A 16,219-nucleotide genomic window follows, 5' to 3' on the forward strand; every position below is an offset into this window, starting at 1 on the left:
ATACTTCTCTAAGATTTTTTTTTTTTCACTTGAGTAAAGGAGTACTTCATCCGCCATTGTGCAATAGTATATAAGCTAGAATTTTATTCACATCAATCGATAATTTATTCAGTCAACTCAACAGTAAAATAACACGTTCATGCCACTGAAATAATGTCCAATAATGTAATAAATGTGACACTGAATGAGGCTACCAACTTTTACTTTTGGATAAGTACATTTTGCTGTTCGACTTTGGTACTTTCAGTTGAAGTTTTGGACTTTTACTTGCAACAGACTAATATCACACTGTGGTATTAATACTTGATGACCTGTAGCCATTGCAGCAGGTGTTATTCTGCAAACACTGACTGCTGAGCACAGTAATGGCACTTCTGAAAAAAATATTCCCACGATTCTTTCAAATAAATCCACATTACAAATGAACACAAATGAGACAACGAGTATTTCTCACCTGCTGCTGAAGTCCACGATGGTGCAGTGATAATGTTGATGCGACGATGATGCTTTTTGAATTGCTGTCATCATTTTAATAAAACATGTCCCCCACCTCATCAGTTCCAGACTATAGACGTGAAACAGTTAACTGTCAGCGCCTGCTTCCTGCAGCTCCATGCAGTGGACTATGAAATATTTGGGAGGACAATTGGTTAAGTGGAGTTAACCGTTGCCTTTTTCTCCCCGAGGTATCTTCCTTTTTGATCGTGCCGAGCCTGGCGCCTAGCAGAACACAACTCGTCTGGCTTATTAAATAGTATGACCTGCAGAAAGAAAAACGCCTGTTGCTTCTCAACTGAGGCCATTGTGAAGCGAGAAGAGCTCATGACAGCCCTTAAATTGCTGTGATGCTGTGTGACCAACAGTCATACCTAATCAATTACCCTGACTGCGCACCTTTTCTTATTTGATTTCATTCTCAGATGAATTGTTCTACTCTTCTTCTTTCTTCTTTTTTTCAACTCATTTGATCATTTCCTGCAGCCTGTTTCTGCTCGCTTATTTTAATCTGGTGATTTATTTATATTTGTTCTGCCTTTTTTCTTCTGCCGTTTTAATAGTATTACTTCAATATTGACATGGGACTATTTTAGTTCCTTCTCGTGCTTTACAGTGGATAAGTATAATTCAACCAATAGTAGCTACCGGTGGAGTGGCCCGGTTAATGGATGTAAATGGTCAAGAGAGTCCTCCCCACTGGTTAATTGCGCTAAAATTGGTCTAAGCTACTTTGTGAGAGCCATCAATAGCCCCGCGCCGCATGGGGTCTGTATGATTAACTTCTCCTTCCTTTCAAAGGCCTCTTGATGTTTCCTTGGAAGGCGAGCGGGCCAATCAAATCCGCTCTCGCAGACGTCACAAGACCAACGTGACGAGCTGATTGGTGGGAGCGGTGGAGGGGGAACAGCCCTTGTCCTTTTATAGACGACCCCGTACAGCGCGTTAAAGCTACTGGGCACCACTGACAGACAGCACGGAGAGAGAGAGACGCATATTGGACACTGTACACTTCAGCGACTCCATTCCTCTGAACACACGGAGGTGCATGGCCCCATCCCCTAGTGTCATGATGAATCCCGTGCAGGGGTCGCCGTCCAAAGACGCCAAACAGCTTCATCAGAAAGAGGAGACGGATACGGAGGGCGAGGAACTTCAGCCCAAAGACATGACCACCGAGAAAGGATACAAACAACAGCGGACCAGCCTCCCGTTTAGCGTCGAGTCGTTGATTTCCAAGAAGACCACCTGTCGAACTTCTTCTTATCCACCCGCAGATTTAGCTGTGACCCTGTCGAAGCCCGCAGCCGGGCAAGGCGCGCAGTTCTCTCCAAGGACTCTTTACGCGGAGAGCAAGGTTTCCGCGGAGAGCTCGCAGGGTGTTTCCAGTAACTCCAGCGAGGACAGTCCGCAGTTTTGTGAGAAAGATCAGAGCACTTGGTTCCAGACGTCCTCCTTTTCTACTCCGCCTCGTAAGTCCTTCCCTCTGCTGTTTTGTGAGAGTTTTGCAAACTCGAGGAAACTTTCCAACATGGGTTGATCTTCTGCTGTGGATGAACAAGGCTGCAAAGAAAATGAATAGGCAACAGATACATAAATGAATAATCCGTGTGTCACAGTCGCTTTTAATATTGCCTCTGTGCGTACATTTCTTTCTTGCATTTGCCTTTTGTCTTTATGTCTTACAAACTGCAGACTAGTTACTTTATATTTGGTTCTTTGTCAGAATATTTCTTATCTTCTTAGTCTATATAATATGCCTATGCAAGCACATATTACAAGGTGATTAAACCTTACAATTAGTGCTCGCACGGCTGAATGTGAACAGTTTGTGATGAATACTGGCTTCATGTGTTTACATTTAATAGCGAAGGCTCACATCTTCACCTGCTGTGACTATCAACAATTGAGCTCCAAGTGAATCCAACCTCAACTCATTTTCCTTATAATATATAATTTAAATATATATGTTTTTCATCTAACAGGGAGCTCGAGTCCAACTCAGTGTACTTTAAGGAAACACAAAAACAACAGGAAACCTCGCACGCCCTTCACTACCTCTCAGCTGCTGGCGCTGGAGCGCAAGTTTCGCCAGAAGCAGTACCTCTCCATCGCCGAGAGAGCCGAGTTCTCCAACTCTCTCAACTTAACGGAGACTCAGGTCAAAATCTGGTTTCAGAACAGGAGGGCCAAAGCCAAGAGACTGCAGGAGGCCGAGCTAGAAAAGTACAAACTGGCCTCCAAGCCCATCCTGCCCGCCTTCGCGCTGCCGCTTCCCCTCGGAGCGCACATGGGGTCTCCAACTTGGGGTGCGTCAAACGCCTTCCCGAGGCCCAGTCTGCCGGTCCCAGGACTGTTCGGCGGACCCGTCACTTATGGGATGTACTATTTGTCCTAGTGTGTGTGTGTGTGTGTGTGTGTGTGTGTGTGTGTGTGTGTGTGTGTGTGTGTGTGTGTGTGTGTGTGTGTGTGTGTGTGTGTGTGTGTTTAAGAGGAAACAAATGTCTTCTGTCATTGTTGCAATACACCCATGAACGAGGATGATGCGTTTTCTACGCCTCGGACATGTTGTTTTTGTATTTGGAGTTTAGAGACCTTTTCTAACCCTTCAGAATAAAAGAAATGCTTTTAACATAATTGATATATAATTATGTGCGTAATTAGACCGAGTGAGTTCATTTGCTCTCGTCATTTTCTGTGGATTGTGGACTCACAGGCCTAAATTACTAAGGCAATACTCCAAAAGTAAATGTCAGGTTTTTTTTTTTAAAGACATGCCTTAAATATCTCATTCCAGTCCGTCCACCGGACTCCGCAGTAGTTTTGTGAAGTGGGCTTTTTTTAAAGTGTGTCCAGACACGAGGTTTAAAAGCAACAGAAAAGTACTTAAACGGTGTCAGTGCCTTAAGACCAGTATCACTTGAAGTATTTCTCCTCATTCAGCATTGACTGTTTCTGGTAACACTGCAGTTTCCCAGAGTTGCTGTTTGAATGTTTGTATTTCCTTACAGCAGTTCTTGTCACTATTTCTACATTTTGTAAACATGGAGAGAAAGAGGGAGAGAACATATATATATTTTAGAAAAACGCGTGTATTAGATATTTTTATACTCTCACAATGTGGCCTTTATGGGAGTGATAATAGACTTTCTTTGAGGAATTTTGCTGTAAATGTAAATACAATGTGTAGTGTTCATAAAGCCCTGCAGCCTCACTTGAAGGGCAGCAGGAAATGTGGTATTTATTGAATATCTTTGTATCTGTACTGTGTACATACATCTCTCTATCTTAATGTCCAGTTACTTGTAAGAACTGATTTTTTAGTAAATAAACATTATACATGACCTGAGAGTGGCTGACTTATTTGACATCACCGTTTCATTTGATTTATTTATTTATCACTTATTACTTATAGAGTTTGATGCATCAATGGAGAAGTCGTTTATATACAGTGATGCTCAACACATATGGGATAATTGCTTTTTTTGTGGATGTACGTTTTAATGAAAGCAATGCACATGCCAAACGTCAACCTTTGTTGTCAGAAACTCAATTGACTCCACTCATAATTTCATAATTTGAAAATGGCCCAATCATTTTTAATTTTCTCAATATCATGCCAGACTTTAACAGACTAGAGGACTATAATGCACTTATAAAACATTTAAATATGAGCACAAATCAGCTAAACCCCTATCTTTATAAGATACAATTATTTAAAGGCCATATATCGACTTTGTGTCTTCTTTGGCACACCACACCTGTGTTTTACGTTTTAACAAAGCATCTGTAAGCCTAATCATTTTGTTCCAACATACCTTTATTTAGTAAGATACACAAATCAATTGAATGGTTACATGGACGACTATAGCCTACACATATTTATTAATTAATTTATTTATATTGTATTTTACAGGGACAGTGCATATCAATACATATTTCTGTAAATATGCCAGATTAGGCCAGAAGGATAGTTTACATCTGTAACAATAGGCTCCCCAAAAATCATACTTGCTGTCCAGTAAAAATGTTCCCAATAAGACAGATTTAGGCTTGTTATAGTTGTAAAAAGTGATAGCTGCGCTCTTCGTAAGGAGGGTATTTTCTTATTCCATCTCAATTGTGTGTATTGTTGTCATGCCCAAAATAATTTCCGATATGAGCGCAGCCCATCTGCCGTTAAACGTGGCGCATTTTATTGATTCTGCCTGTTGTTATTCGCTTGTACATAATATAACGCTGTCCCTCTGTAACCCACCAGTATGGTTCACCTTTAGTTCTCGTATCTACGCATTTATTCTAATGTTTAACACTGGCTCATCAAAAAGAAAACAACTTTTCTCATTTTCATGGTGATGCTGCCCGCTCTGGCCACCCTTCTTCTGCAACAAAAAGCGATCGTGTCGCATTTATAGGCTAATAAATAACAAAGTAATAGCAAATAACAACGACTTACAGCTTATTGAGGGGTATATTTAATATTTCCTCATCAAAGCACTTGCAGATTTGTTCATAGTTGCAGGGGAAGCCTTGTTGCTATCAGTACTCGGAGCTTTTATAAAAGTAGAAATACCACACTAGGAATACTCTGTTAAGTAAAAGTCCTGCATTCGAAATCTTAGTTAAGTAAAAGTACAAAAGTATTAGCGTAAAAGTGCAAAAAGTAAAACTTCTCATTGTGCAGAATGGCCCGTTTCAAAATATTATTTTAGCAGTTTAGAATTATTGATTGATAAATGTTAATATCCCTTTAATGTTGCAGCTGATAAAAGTGGGGTGCTTTTATTTACTTTATGTACAGCAGTGTAACTTATTTCTATATATATTCTATATATAACAATATATATTATTTCATTTGTTGATATTATTTTGTATTAATAATCTGAATCTGGAAAGTAGCCAGTAACTAAAGCTACTAAATAAATGTAGTGGAGCAAAAAATACAACATTTCCTCTGAAATGTAGTGTAGTAAAAGTATAAAGTAGATTAAAATGAAATTACTCAAGTAAAGTACAAGCACCTCAAAACTGTGCTGAAGTACAGTACTTGAGGAAATGTAGTTGCTTCACACCACTGGCTGCTGTGAGCTCGCGGTTTGACTCGCTGCGGGGCCCCGTGTCCTCCAGCAGGGGACGGCGGTGAGCTCACTGCTGCTGCTGCCGGTGCTCATGAAGAAGACACACTTCCGCTGCTCCACTCAGTCACTTTGTACAGCGAGGTGAGTACACCAGCGCAGCGGGCTGCTGAATGAAAGAACACTTACTGATACGTCTTTTTGATAGTCATTTGAGCGGCTCACATATGCATCCTTGTGCATGAGATTCAGCAGTACACTCGGGCTTCACTCGGTGTTTTGTGAAAACCCTGGTTACAGAGAGACGTCTCTGACCTTGGCTAGCACGCTAGCAGCTAACCGTTAGCCTGGCAGCCTCTAGAAATGGACAAAATGTCAAGGGCCCTGTGTCATTGGTTGCCTCTTGTCAGAATGTGTTTGTACTACATTATCTTCTTCCTTAGGTATTTAAAAGCACGATTTGCACTCGGGAGGTCTGCATTGGTGTCGTTAACGGAAACGTTATTGACTTTAAACTTGGTCTTTAATTCTAACGTTAACGTCACCTGCGTAAGCCCTAGCTCATTCCATGGCTAAGCAGGTTAACAATCTACTTCATACTGTTTCATAGGCAGAAATTTATATTATGGAGTGAATCATTAAATGTGAACTTGCTACATTGTATTGTGTAAATGCATTATGACATTGCAGTGTCGACATGTTTTTGTCTGGGCTGCTACTAGGCTTCACTTTTTAATCAAGAAATGTTCCTTTTTATATATATTTAGTTGTTGAAAGCTGTTGATTCAACCCGATGGCCTTTTAAAAAAAATGTATTTGTGCTTTTCTTTGCTATTTTATTGTACTGATATGTTTATAATACTAAGTCTACCCTCACTGATATAAATGGTGTGAAATAATAATTGAAACACAATTCCTCAACAACAATTGCATCCAAAAGCATCAAACTTTATTAACACCTACCTAAAACACAAGTGTAATAGTTCACTTTTCACGTAGGTAACAGATGTACATGACAATCAATCAACATTAGATAAGGTTGAATTGTATTATACTAGACTAGTGGTTCTCAAACGTTGTGCATGACGTACCCCCTCAGTAAATATCAGGCTCTCTCAAGTACAACCACTACGACCAATGTTATAATACAGTAGCATAGGCCTACGCTATTCAACTACATACAGTAAGGTTTATTCCTAACCAGAAGATTTTACGTTTACCGTCTTCATCAACAGCCACGCTGCAGGAAGCGTGACATGTCAGTGCTTTTAAACCAATCATTTTACCTCTACTCACTCTCTTTTCACCACAGTTTGGCTCGTAACTCATGAACGTGACTACCTAGCAGGCTGATATTGAAACAAATATATGACAGGAAATACTCAACTTATTTTAAATGACATTTCACGGTTCTTAAAAGTTTAGGTATTTTCTCAGTGTTATATTAGATAAGTAATTAAGTTATTAAAAAGTTTCCTTTTTTTATTTTGGAGATTCCTTTCAAGAACCACCAGAGAGAGCTTGAGTACCACCAGTTTGAGAACCAGTGGAGTAGACTATTAATATTATCTGGTACCGCATAAACTGGTATCTTAAGTGTATCATCAGAAAATATTTGTATGCACACAGTTTGTTTTTTTTCATCCACATGTAGCCAGGATTGTCTGATGTTTTTGTTTTGACTAAACACAAAGATTTCCTTCTACTTTTCAGACAGGTAAAATGGCAGGCCGTCGTGTAGCCCTGAAGGCCGTTGACTGGCTGGCGTTTGCTGAGCGTGTTCCACCCAATCAGAGAGCCGTGTTCAACGCACTGAAAACTCGTACTGATGCCATCTCAGCCAAGTTAGTTTCACACCAACAACAGACTTCGGAGACTCATGTCAAATCAGATTTAGTCAACTTTAGCCTCTTACAGTCCTCAATCCGATTCTTAGCTAATACACGGAGAGAACTCAACAAATAGTGCAATCAAATCTTCATAGTTTATGAAAGTCACTGCTGCTCGGTGACGGATGAGTTTTCCTGCTGATAACCAAAACAACATCAATATGAGGGAAGTGTCCACTTGGCTGAGAAACTTTGGTGCAGGAAGGATGATCACATGTAAACGTATAAAAGACCATCGCACACTAGCTCATATTTATTCAATTCAATTTTATTTATAGTGCCAAATCAAAACAAAAGTTATCTCAGGACACTTTACAGACTAGGCTTAGACCCAACAATTCCCCTGTAGAGTACGTAATTAACACAATGTTTAGTTCCTCATGTGGATGTTCTTTTTTGTATTTACACATTATGGCTGCAATCAGTATTTAATTATTGGCAGTTTGCTTGAAAACTGGTAGAAAATAGTCAAATTTATCAAGCACTCGACTTACAGAGGTACCTATACAGATAACAACTGTTAAATTCATGTACCTGTCGGTAAAGTGCATTGGGTTGTTATTAATTGGTCTCCTGCAGTATTTGTCTTTCTCACTTCTATCTAGCTATTAAGTAGCTTCCTGTAGACTACCTTTTTATGTTCTTATAAACTAATGAACATGTGACCATTCTTGTTAACTTTTACTTGTACTGATTTTGATTTTTTAATTTCCTTTTCCTTGCTCCTTTATTTTCATCTGTTAAACTCCATTTTCTCTCTCTGAACACCAGACTAGTCTCCCTTCCAGAGACTCCTGCAGCCATTGACTGGAGTTATTACAAGAGCGCAGTGGCCAAAGCCGGCATGGTTGAGGACTTCGAGAAGAAGGTGAGCTTGATCTCGACTAGGTTTATTTAACAGGTCATTAGCATTATGCAGTATGTTTGTTACTAATACTACATTGCAACTTTCATTTTAGTTGTAGTTGGCATATGTTTATGGCTGTGTCCAGATAACGTAGAAACATTAAACAAACAAAAACTAAACCTTCCAGGATCCAAAATGATGGCGCATTCAAAGGAGTATAAATACCTTTGGGTTGACTGTAGAGGCCATAAAATCTAACTGACAAATCTTAGCTTGTCACTTTTAGGATGTCTTGGAATTACTTTAAGTTTGAACAGCTTTGAGGGTTACAGTAAATATTTGTAGCAGACAATCTACAGCTTAAATTCCCTTTTGGTCCCTCTGCAAAAAATAAGTGGTTGTGCAGCCAAGTCATAATAACATTAGTTTGTTTTAAGCACTTTTTGGTTTCTGTTTCGGTGGTAAATAATACATGTTCCTCCTCCACACAGTTCAAAGCCCTGCAGGTCCCTGAGCCCGTTGATACACAGACAACTGCCATCAATTCACAGGAGGCTGAAGCTGTAAGTGATTGCACCAAACAAATCCATCTATTGGCTGAACTTTAGTGTTAATGTAAAATATGTTGACTGCCAATTGTATGTATATTTTTATACTGAGATATACTATACTACTGAGAGAATTGTATTATGCACAAATAATGCAACAATCATGAAATTCACCAAACATTAAAACAGACATAAGTTGAAGCAAAGAGACAGAAGCCACCCCTGGAATTAATTGAAATGAATAGTTTGATAGTAATAGCTATGTGTTGTCATTTGGCATTGTCCGATTTTAATTTTTTTCACTTTTCTCTGACAGAATAAAAATGCATCAACCTACATTGAAGAATCCAAGGCCCGCATCACTAACTATGAGGCAGAGGTGAGAATTAGTTGCCTTCGTTGCCAAAACGCCACATGGACTTCCTCAGGAAACCTGTATTTTAAGTCTATAGAAGTTAATGCGGTAATAACGACTTAACTCAAATTCCTCTTAACGCCTCTAATGTTTTTGTTAATCGTGCATGTTCTGTGATTATGATCCTCGGCCCGCCTGAAGTTTTGGAAAACCAGGAATCAATGCAGCAGTAACCTTGTAGATGGCAAGCAGAAACATACCTCCTTGAGCATAAATTAATTAAGAGGGTCTTTTTGAATGTTACGTTTGGCATCAGAGCCCTGCCAGATGGTTCTCTGGACAAGACCAAAGTCATATGCATTTACTGTCAATGTGAATTGAATTACCACCAGAGTATGTCGAGTCCAGTACCACTTGCAGACCAAGCATATAGCTGATTCAGAGCCCTCCTCCCCCTCGCAACAAACTTTCAGCAGCAATAGCTAGATTGTTGGCTACAGCTTGCAGGCTGATGAAAATTGTGGAGGATGAGGGTCTGCTTAAAATAATTAGCATCGCAGCCAATGACTGCATGTTTGAATTGCATTGAATCAGCATATTTTGAATCGGCATATTTTTTTTGTTTAGCATGCATCACCTTTGAGGTTATTCTGTAGAATATTCTGGACAGTACACACACAGTTGCGCAGTGGTTGCAATAGTAATAAACCTACATTAGCATAAAGCAAGCATATTTGTCCACTCCCATGGTGATTAGAATATTAAAAACTTGAAAAAACGTCCCTTTTTTAAAGTAACATTTAGAACAGTAAAGTGTGATTAATTTGTAATAATCGCGAGTTAACTGTGGACAATCTTGCAATTGAATATTGTAATCGATTGACAGCCTCTCTCTTTTCCTTCTTTCATGCTTGGTCTCAGCTGGAGAAGTTGAAGAACATTGTCCCCTTCGACCAGATGACCATCGAGGACCTCAACCACGCCTTCCCCGAGACCAAGTTGGACATGATCAAATACCCTTACTGGCCCCACAAGCCTATTGCAGACCTGTAATTCAATTACTGGACACTCACCTCACAATAAAATATATGTATTTTAAAGAGAATTGTTTGATTTCATTATTTATTTTAGTTTAACCTAGGTTGAAACATAGCCCAAATGCAGCAAGGGCAGCTTGTAATATTTAAGGTACAGCCCACGAGGGGGTGCTGTTACGTTAGTTTTAGATTGGTAAGTATTTACTAACATTTTGACACTGTAATTATGATCTACTCTCCTGGATCATATCTGTAACCACTATGTTCAAAGATGTTTCATGATTCCATTAGCAACTGTTTTGAGGTAGAGCACAGAGGTCTGGTAACTCAAATAATTGACTCAGTCACTGTATTCATTATAATCAGTGCTAAAGCTTCAACTACATATGAGCCTACAGTATATTGTACTTGGAGAATCTGCTCAGTCCAAGTCCATTTGAAAAGCTTGAAAGTTGCTCTACATTATAGATTGTCAATCATGGATCGACTGGTTGTGTCCCTCAATAATCATTAGACACCGACTAGTTATTCACATATATGTGGGCGGGATATAGACCGTTCGCTCCCAGCTTTGCATTTTAATTGGTCCATCGTGACAGCGTCCCAGTTTCTGATTGGCCAAAGTTCTGGTGGAAGTAAAAACAGGAGGGGCTTCATCAGACGATTTCCGTTGTATGTTTGACAGTCAGTGACGGTTGACGGGAGGCCATCAGCTCAGGTAAATGTTTTATTTAATAACCTATCTTTATTGAATGACATGGCTTCCGTATGATAGGTTTCTCCATCTTACAGTCGTGTGATCTGAGGAGACTTTTCCTGTTGTGTTGCCCAGTAACCACCGGTGAAAACAGGAGCCAAGTGTGTCAATAATGGTGGAGCCCTGGATGATTACTCTTGTGGAGGTCAAACAGTCAAAAGAAAAACGCTTCATAAAGCCATATTCATGATATGAGTTATGTTTATCGCGTTGTTTTACTCAAACGTCCGCAATAATGACCAAAGTAAAAGCCGTCGGTAGCATCTAAAGCTAGCAACCGTTATCCAGTGATGACGTTGTGGATGTGACAGTCAGCCAGGTGCCCTCTGCCCTGCACGATGGAAACGTATTTGCTGTTTTCAACCCCACGAAATTATCAAAAGAATACTATAAAACGCTTCATGTTTCACCAAACCATTAATGTACACCCTGAATACAAACAATAAGGCCTAACTAGCATATGTTGTTATTGACTAACGGTTACATTACACCACTGCGTCAAAACACCCGCTGCTGCTGCGCATTAGCTACATGGCATGGGGTTCATTGAAAGAAAACTCCACATTTATTAGTCTGTCAAGCGGTTCCTCATTTTCTCGATGTGTTTACACCACAACCGGACCATCCTGTCAACAAGGGGTGTACGAGAGGTAAGGGAACACCTCTGTGCAAATTATGCAAAACTATTTTGGCTTGGAGGGAAACATGAGCTTGTGTCGACGTCTTAGTTCAGTCACCTTGCTCAGTGCTTTGCTGCCGTTTGTTTTTGGACTTATGTTGTATTCATTTGCTTAAAGCTCCCATTTTCTAAATCATGTTTGTATACAGTTATAGTATGAAGTGAAACTGAGCGTTTTGAGTAGACTTGCAGGGTCAGAGGTGACGGACCACGAGTTTAAACCAGACATATTCAACGGGGGTCCTCAGAATTACAGAAAGCCAGGTCCCCCAAATGGTTTGCCAATGTTTTTTTTTTCTTTCAAAAGTATGTCTGAAAATATGCGCCAACATGAATGCAACATATTGTAAGCAAAGACAGATTTGTGGGAAAAATAAATAAATACATCTACACAACCTTGATGATAGGCTTACTGGTTTAGAGGTAAGGCAGCCATGCACAGGTACAATTGAGCTGAAGGATTCAATGTGTCTCCCAAATGTATGTTTAACATTAACATATGATGTATAAATACATGAATATGTTAATAATGATCATTATAACATCTTAGTATTGAATGCACCATAAAAAGCTATGTGTATAGGCTTTAGGCCGCCCTAACTGTTAAGCCCAATATAACATGCAACTTAATTTAATATATCTCAATATTTGTAGTAGGGCACTCCTGCTTTGTCTCTTTTTTAGCTAAGACGTCGAAGACCCCTGGTCTAAACTATTGGTTGTGTTGGCAGTAGCACGTTCAACCAAATACATGTTTGTTTATTTGTGTGTGTTGTCTTCTCCCACTGTTAAGTCATTAAAATATGGATGTAGTGCATAGTCACTGCATTTGTAATGTTTTACCTTGTGTCAGACATTTTCCAGCCAACCAATTTTCTAAATGTGGGTTCAAACACATCATCCCACAGGCGCGTCATTGTTTTTTGTGAATGTCATGGCTAGAGGGTGTATTGTATTGGGTGAAAACAGTCATGGTTGTGTTAGTGGTCGGCCCAGGTTTGCCCCTCGACAGTGGAGTCAACACTAGCGTGATTGTTTATGGAGAACAATGGGAATAGGCCTGCATGGAGGGAGGCACTGCTAGGAGGCCAGAGGTTGGTTACTGTCTCATCTCTAGAGGATAGCAGGCCTGTGCTTTTCTTGCAGTGTTATTACCACACACACAATGCTGTGGGGAGACAATCTGAAGCTAAGTATCATAACAACAACTTTTGGTCAGCTTTCTTATCCAGAATGATGAAAGTTTTTGTTACAGACAGAAGCTGCTGAGAGAGAGAGAAATTATTTTGCAATGTTTTTGAACAGGTTATTTTCAGAATAGGAAGGGATTTGCAAATTATGGCTGACTACCTACCAAAGAAAAATACATGGAAAAATGAATCTGACGCCAAAATGTGTTGCCATTTCATTGGCTGTTGTTGATTTCCCTGTCTGAAAGACTGAAAAATATGTAGCGGGTCAGGTGACGGTAACGAACATCTACATTCATTTGCTTAATTTTAAATGTGCATTCAACATTAGGAGATCACTTATGTTTAATTTGATTTATTTAAAAAAATTAAAACCCTCTCCTTACATAATAATAATAATTATTTAACGGCTGGAGAGTCAAGTCACATGATGTTATTTTAATATTCCCATTTTTGAGTGTTAAAAGTAGGTGCTGAAAGTCAACATTGATGACGATTTGAAAGATTATGGTCTTACTGGGTTCCTCGCTGCAGCATCCTGGCCTGTGGTTTGTTTGTGACTCACAGGGTTACCTCATGTAACACGACACTGCATCCTCTCCCTTCAATTGATTGAATTTCACCCATGCAGCAGTTCAGCCATCCTCTCCCAGCCACTGATATTATAGATTAAGCAGGAAATACATCAGACGAAAGATGTAGCTGATGCCCGCCTGTGCTGTTACTTCATAGGCTACATACTATTGGGACGCTGTTGGTATCACAGGGAGATATGTTCTGCAAACTTAAGCAGTCAACCTCAACGCAAACATAGTTGTTATTATTATTATTATTATTATTATTATTATTATTATTATCAAAGTAGTTTCAATTCAATTTGATTCAATTCAAGTTTATTCTTTTTCTGTAGATGGGGGAACCAATTGAACTTCTAAACATTAGTTGCAGCCCATCATCATATTAAGATAAAAAGTAAATAAAAATGGTCTATTTTTGTTGTTTTTTTATTATTCAGACCTATCTAAAGTAGAGTCATTTTGAATCAACTGCATCACAATGTATTTAAATCTTTTGCTCTTTATCTGCAGTACCAATATTAACATGCATTCATGTCCTCTAGATGAAATCTTAGGACACAGAACAAGAGGCCTGCTTGTAGTCTATTCTATGGCTATGGTAATAACGTCTCTCTAATGGTCTTGAAGCTTTGGCTGTTTAGCTATGAGACACTTGCTAGCCTTCTTTGTATGCCCTCAGCAAACACAGAGTGTGTTGTTAGCCAGCTTGTTTTCTCTCCTCTCACTTTCTGCAGGAATTGCAGAGAAGGAGTGGGAAATCAGTGGACCTCTACAAGCTAAGCTCGCATAGCTGTTTATTTGAATAAAGCCTGTTGTCCCATCTACAGCACATATGCCTGTGTCAGCTGAATCAGTCTCTACTGGCAGATGTAGGCAGAGATGTGGTTTGTAGCCAGCCTGGATGGTCTTTGGCAATTATTGCTTTAGTGCAGCAGCCCAGTGATCAGAGGGTTCTGGTTATACTGGTCTACTCCCAGTAAATGTACATGTATATATGACTGTAAAAAAGGAGCGACCTGAGTAGGTGAAATATTAGGCTAAACTAGTATGTAGAAGCATCTGTTTCTTTGCAGCGGCAGTGTGTTCTCACAGAGACATGAAGTTGTTCACAATTAAAAAGAAGAAATTGTATAGAAAAACTATGCCCACAAACATTTTATTTTGTTGCCTTAAATGTTCGCTCTAAATACCCAATAGAAGTTGTACCGATTAATTGGGACCGTAAGAAGATCATCCTGTGGGGAGGGTAATTGTGAGGGATGGGTGGAAAGAAAGAAGTTAAGAGGTTACCATCTGGAGCGGTTTTTGTCTGTTATCCAGATAGCCTGCTGTGTGTGTGACAGAGACAAAGCCTGGCCCAGTGTGCTGCTGTAGGATGCAATAATTTGATCCTGCTCTGATTCTAGTATTGGGTCAGTTAAAAGGATTTTAAGGAGAGATTAAGTGTGATTGTTACAACCAGACAGCTAAGAAAGCAAGCAGAGACATTCAAATCCTCCACCCCGAATGAAGCATTTGTTCTAACAGCTTCTATGTTCGTAATAGGAATAGGCCTACTAACTGTGCAGAAGTAATTTTGTAGTTCATAGGAAATGAAAAAACCCTTAAATAGCCAGACATTGGGCAGCAGCCTCAGATACTCTGCCAAGTCCTGAGGTGTAAATAGATGTTTGTGGATGCTGAGTTCCTACAAGTAAGGTTTCATCTGTCCATGGATGGATGCAGCTGAAAAGTCAAGATAATATTAACATTTTTCTACCTGTTTGTGCAATCTGAACATAGGCATGTTTTCCATTTTGCTGGATCATTCAAAGGCAGACAGTCAACCATTCACCTGTGTTTCTTTTAATGTGACGAGTCAAAATGTCTTCCATGAAAAAGACCTGTTTGGTATGCATTTCTGTCTTTGTTTGCAGTGGCCGTTGATGGACCATCCCCATGAAGAAACAGGGTTACAATGGGACAGAGTACCTCGGAACAAGGGGTCCATGGAGACAACCCCAAGGTTGGTTTGCTCACTGGGTTTATTTGCATAATGATAAATAAGTCTACAGACTTAAGAACACATATTTGTTTGGTACAGATCCTTGCAGAAGCGATCATTTTAATATATTATATCAATGAGAATAATGATGTTGAAATAAAAATTTCCTATAATATTGCAAATCATATTGTAATTGCAATATTGTTTAGCCCTACTGTGTGCCATCAGAAATTGGTAAGTGGGCTAGCACAGGGCTCCAGACCAGACCAAAAAATTTGAGTGTGCGTCTCAGAGCGCACTCACACTGTCCATTCGTACCGTGCCCTGTGCTTTAGGGTGATTGTCCCCCTCTTCCCCGCGGCCCAGGCCCATTTGTACTCACATTACTTGAAATGATCTGGGCCGCGGCTCCAATGCGTATTGCTTAAACATCATCGCCTGGGATTTAGTTTTGTCAGACTGTTTTTGAAATGTTTCATCCGTCTAAATCAGCAGAAAAACACTTCACCTCGCATCAGACCACCGCCAACCGTTTGCTGCATCTTTTTAAATGTCCGTCGCAAGGAACAGATGTATATGAATAGACATCAGGACCACCGTCTTGTGCCCGTACATGTGCATCCGTGCTTTACAAAAGCCCACTTTTCTCAATTGGGCCGCAGCTGTACTCACACTGGTCAAATGAACTAGATGACAGTGTGAGTACGCCCTCAATTTTACTTCTGGCCGCGAATTATTCCTGCAGGGAAATGCGTTGCGTTCTAAAAATAGATTTAGAAAAAAGA

The 16,219-nt window shown here is 39.8% G+C and overlaps 3 protein-coding genes across 7 annotated transcripts in view; all 3 read left to right on the forward strand.

The window, feature by feature from the left end:
- Window positions 1-1,463: 1,463 nt before the first annotated feature.
- On the forward strand, window positions 1,464-3,786 carry LOC310962138 (homeobox protein MSH-C-like). The gene is made up of 2 exons (XM_083934522.1): window positions 1,464-1,967; window positions 2,481-3,786. Exons 1-2 carry the CDS (start codon window positions 1,544-1,546, stop codon window positions 2,891-2,893), a joined length of 837 nt encoding a protein of 278 aa, XP_083790648.1. The 5' UTR covers window positions 1,464-1,543; the 3' UTR covers window positions 2,894-3,786.
- A 1,886-nt stretch (window positions 3,787-5,672) lies between these two features.
- atp5pd (ATP synthase peripheral stalk subunit d) lies at window positions 5,673-10,304 on the forward strand. The gene is made up of 6 exons (XM_083925233.1): window positions 5,673-5,714; window positions 7,284-7,414; window positions 8,231-8,327; window positions 8,798-8,869; window positions 9,171-9,233; window positions 10,131-10,304. The coding sequence occupies exons 2-6, from the start codon at window positions 7,293-7,295 to the stop codon at window positions 10,260-10,262; spliced, it is 486 nt and encodes a 161-aa protein (XP_083781359.1). The 5' UTR covers window positions 5,673-5,714; window positions 7,284-7,292; the 3' UTR covers window positions 10,263-10,304.
- A 621-nt stretch (window positions 10,305-10,925) lies between these two features.
- Window positions 10,926-16,219, forward strand: part of pnpla6 (patatin-like phospholipase domain containing 6) — a 33,985-nt gene continuing 28,691 nt past the window's right edge. For all 5 annotated transcript variants that reach the window (XM_083925457.1, XM_083925458.1, XM_083925460.1 and 2 more), the window contains exons 1-2: window positions 10,926-10,964; window positions 15,367-15,455. In XM_083925457.1, the coding sequence (XP_083781583.1) occupies window positions 15,408-15,455 (48 nt within the window). In that variant the 5' untranslated portion in view covers window positions 10,926-10,964; window positions 15,367-15,407. The remainder of the gene's footprint in view (window positions 10,965-15,366; window positions 15,456-16,219) is intronic.

This window comes from Echiichthys vipera (assembly GCF_963691815.1).
Source record: "Echiichthys vipera genome assembly, chromosome: 2".
NCBI classification, from domain to species: domain Eukaryota; kingdom Metazoa; phylum Chordata; class Actinopteri; order Perciformes; family Trachinidae; genus Echiichthys; species Echiichthys vipera.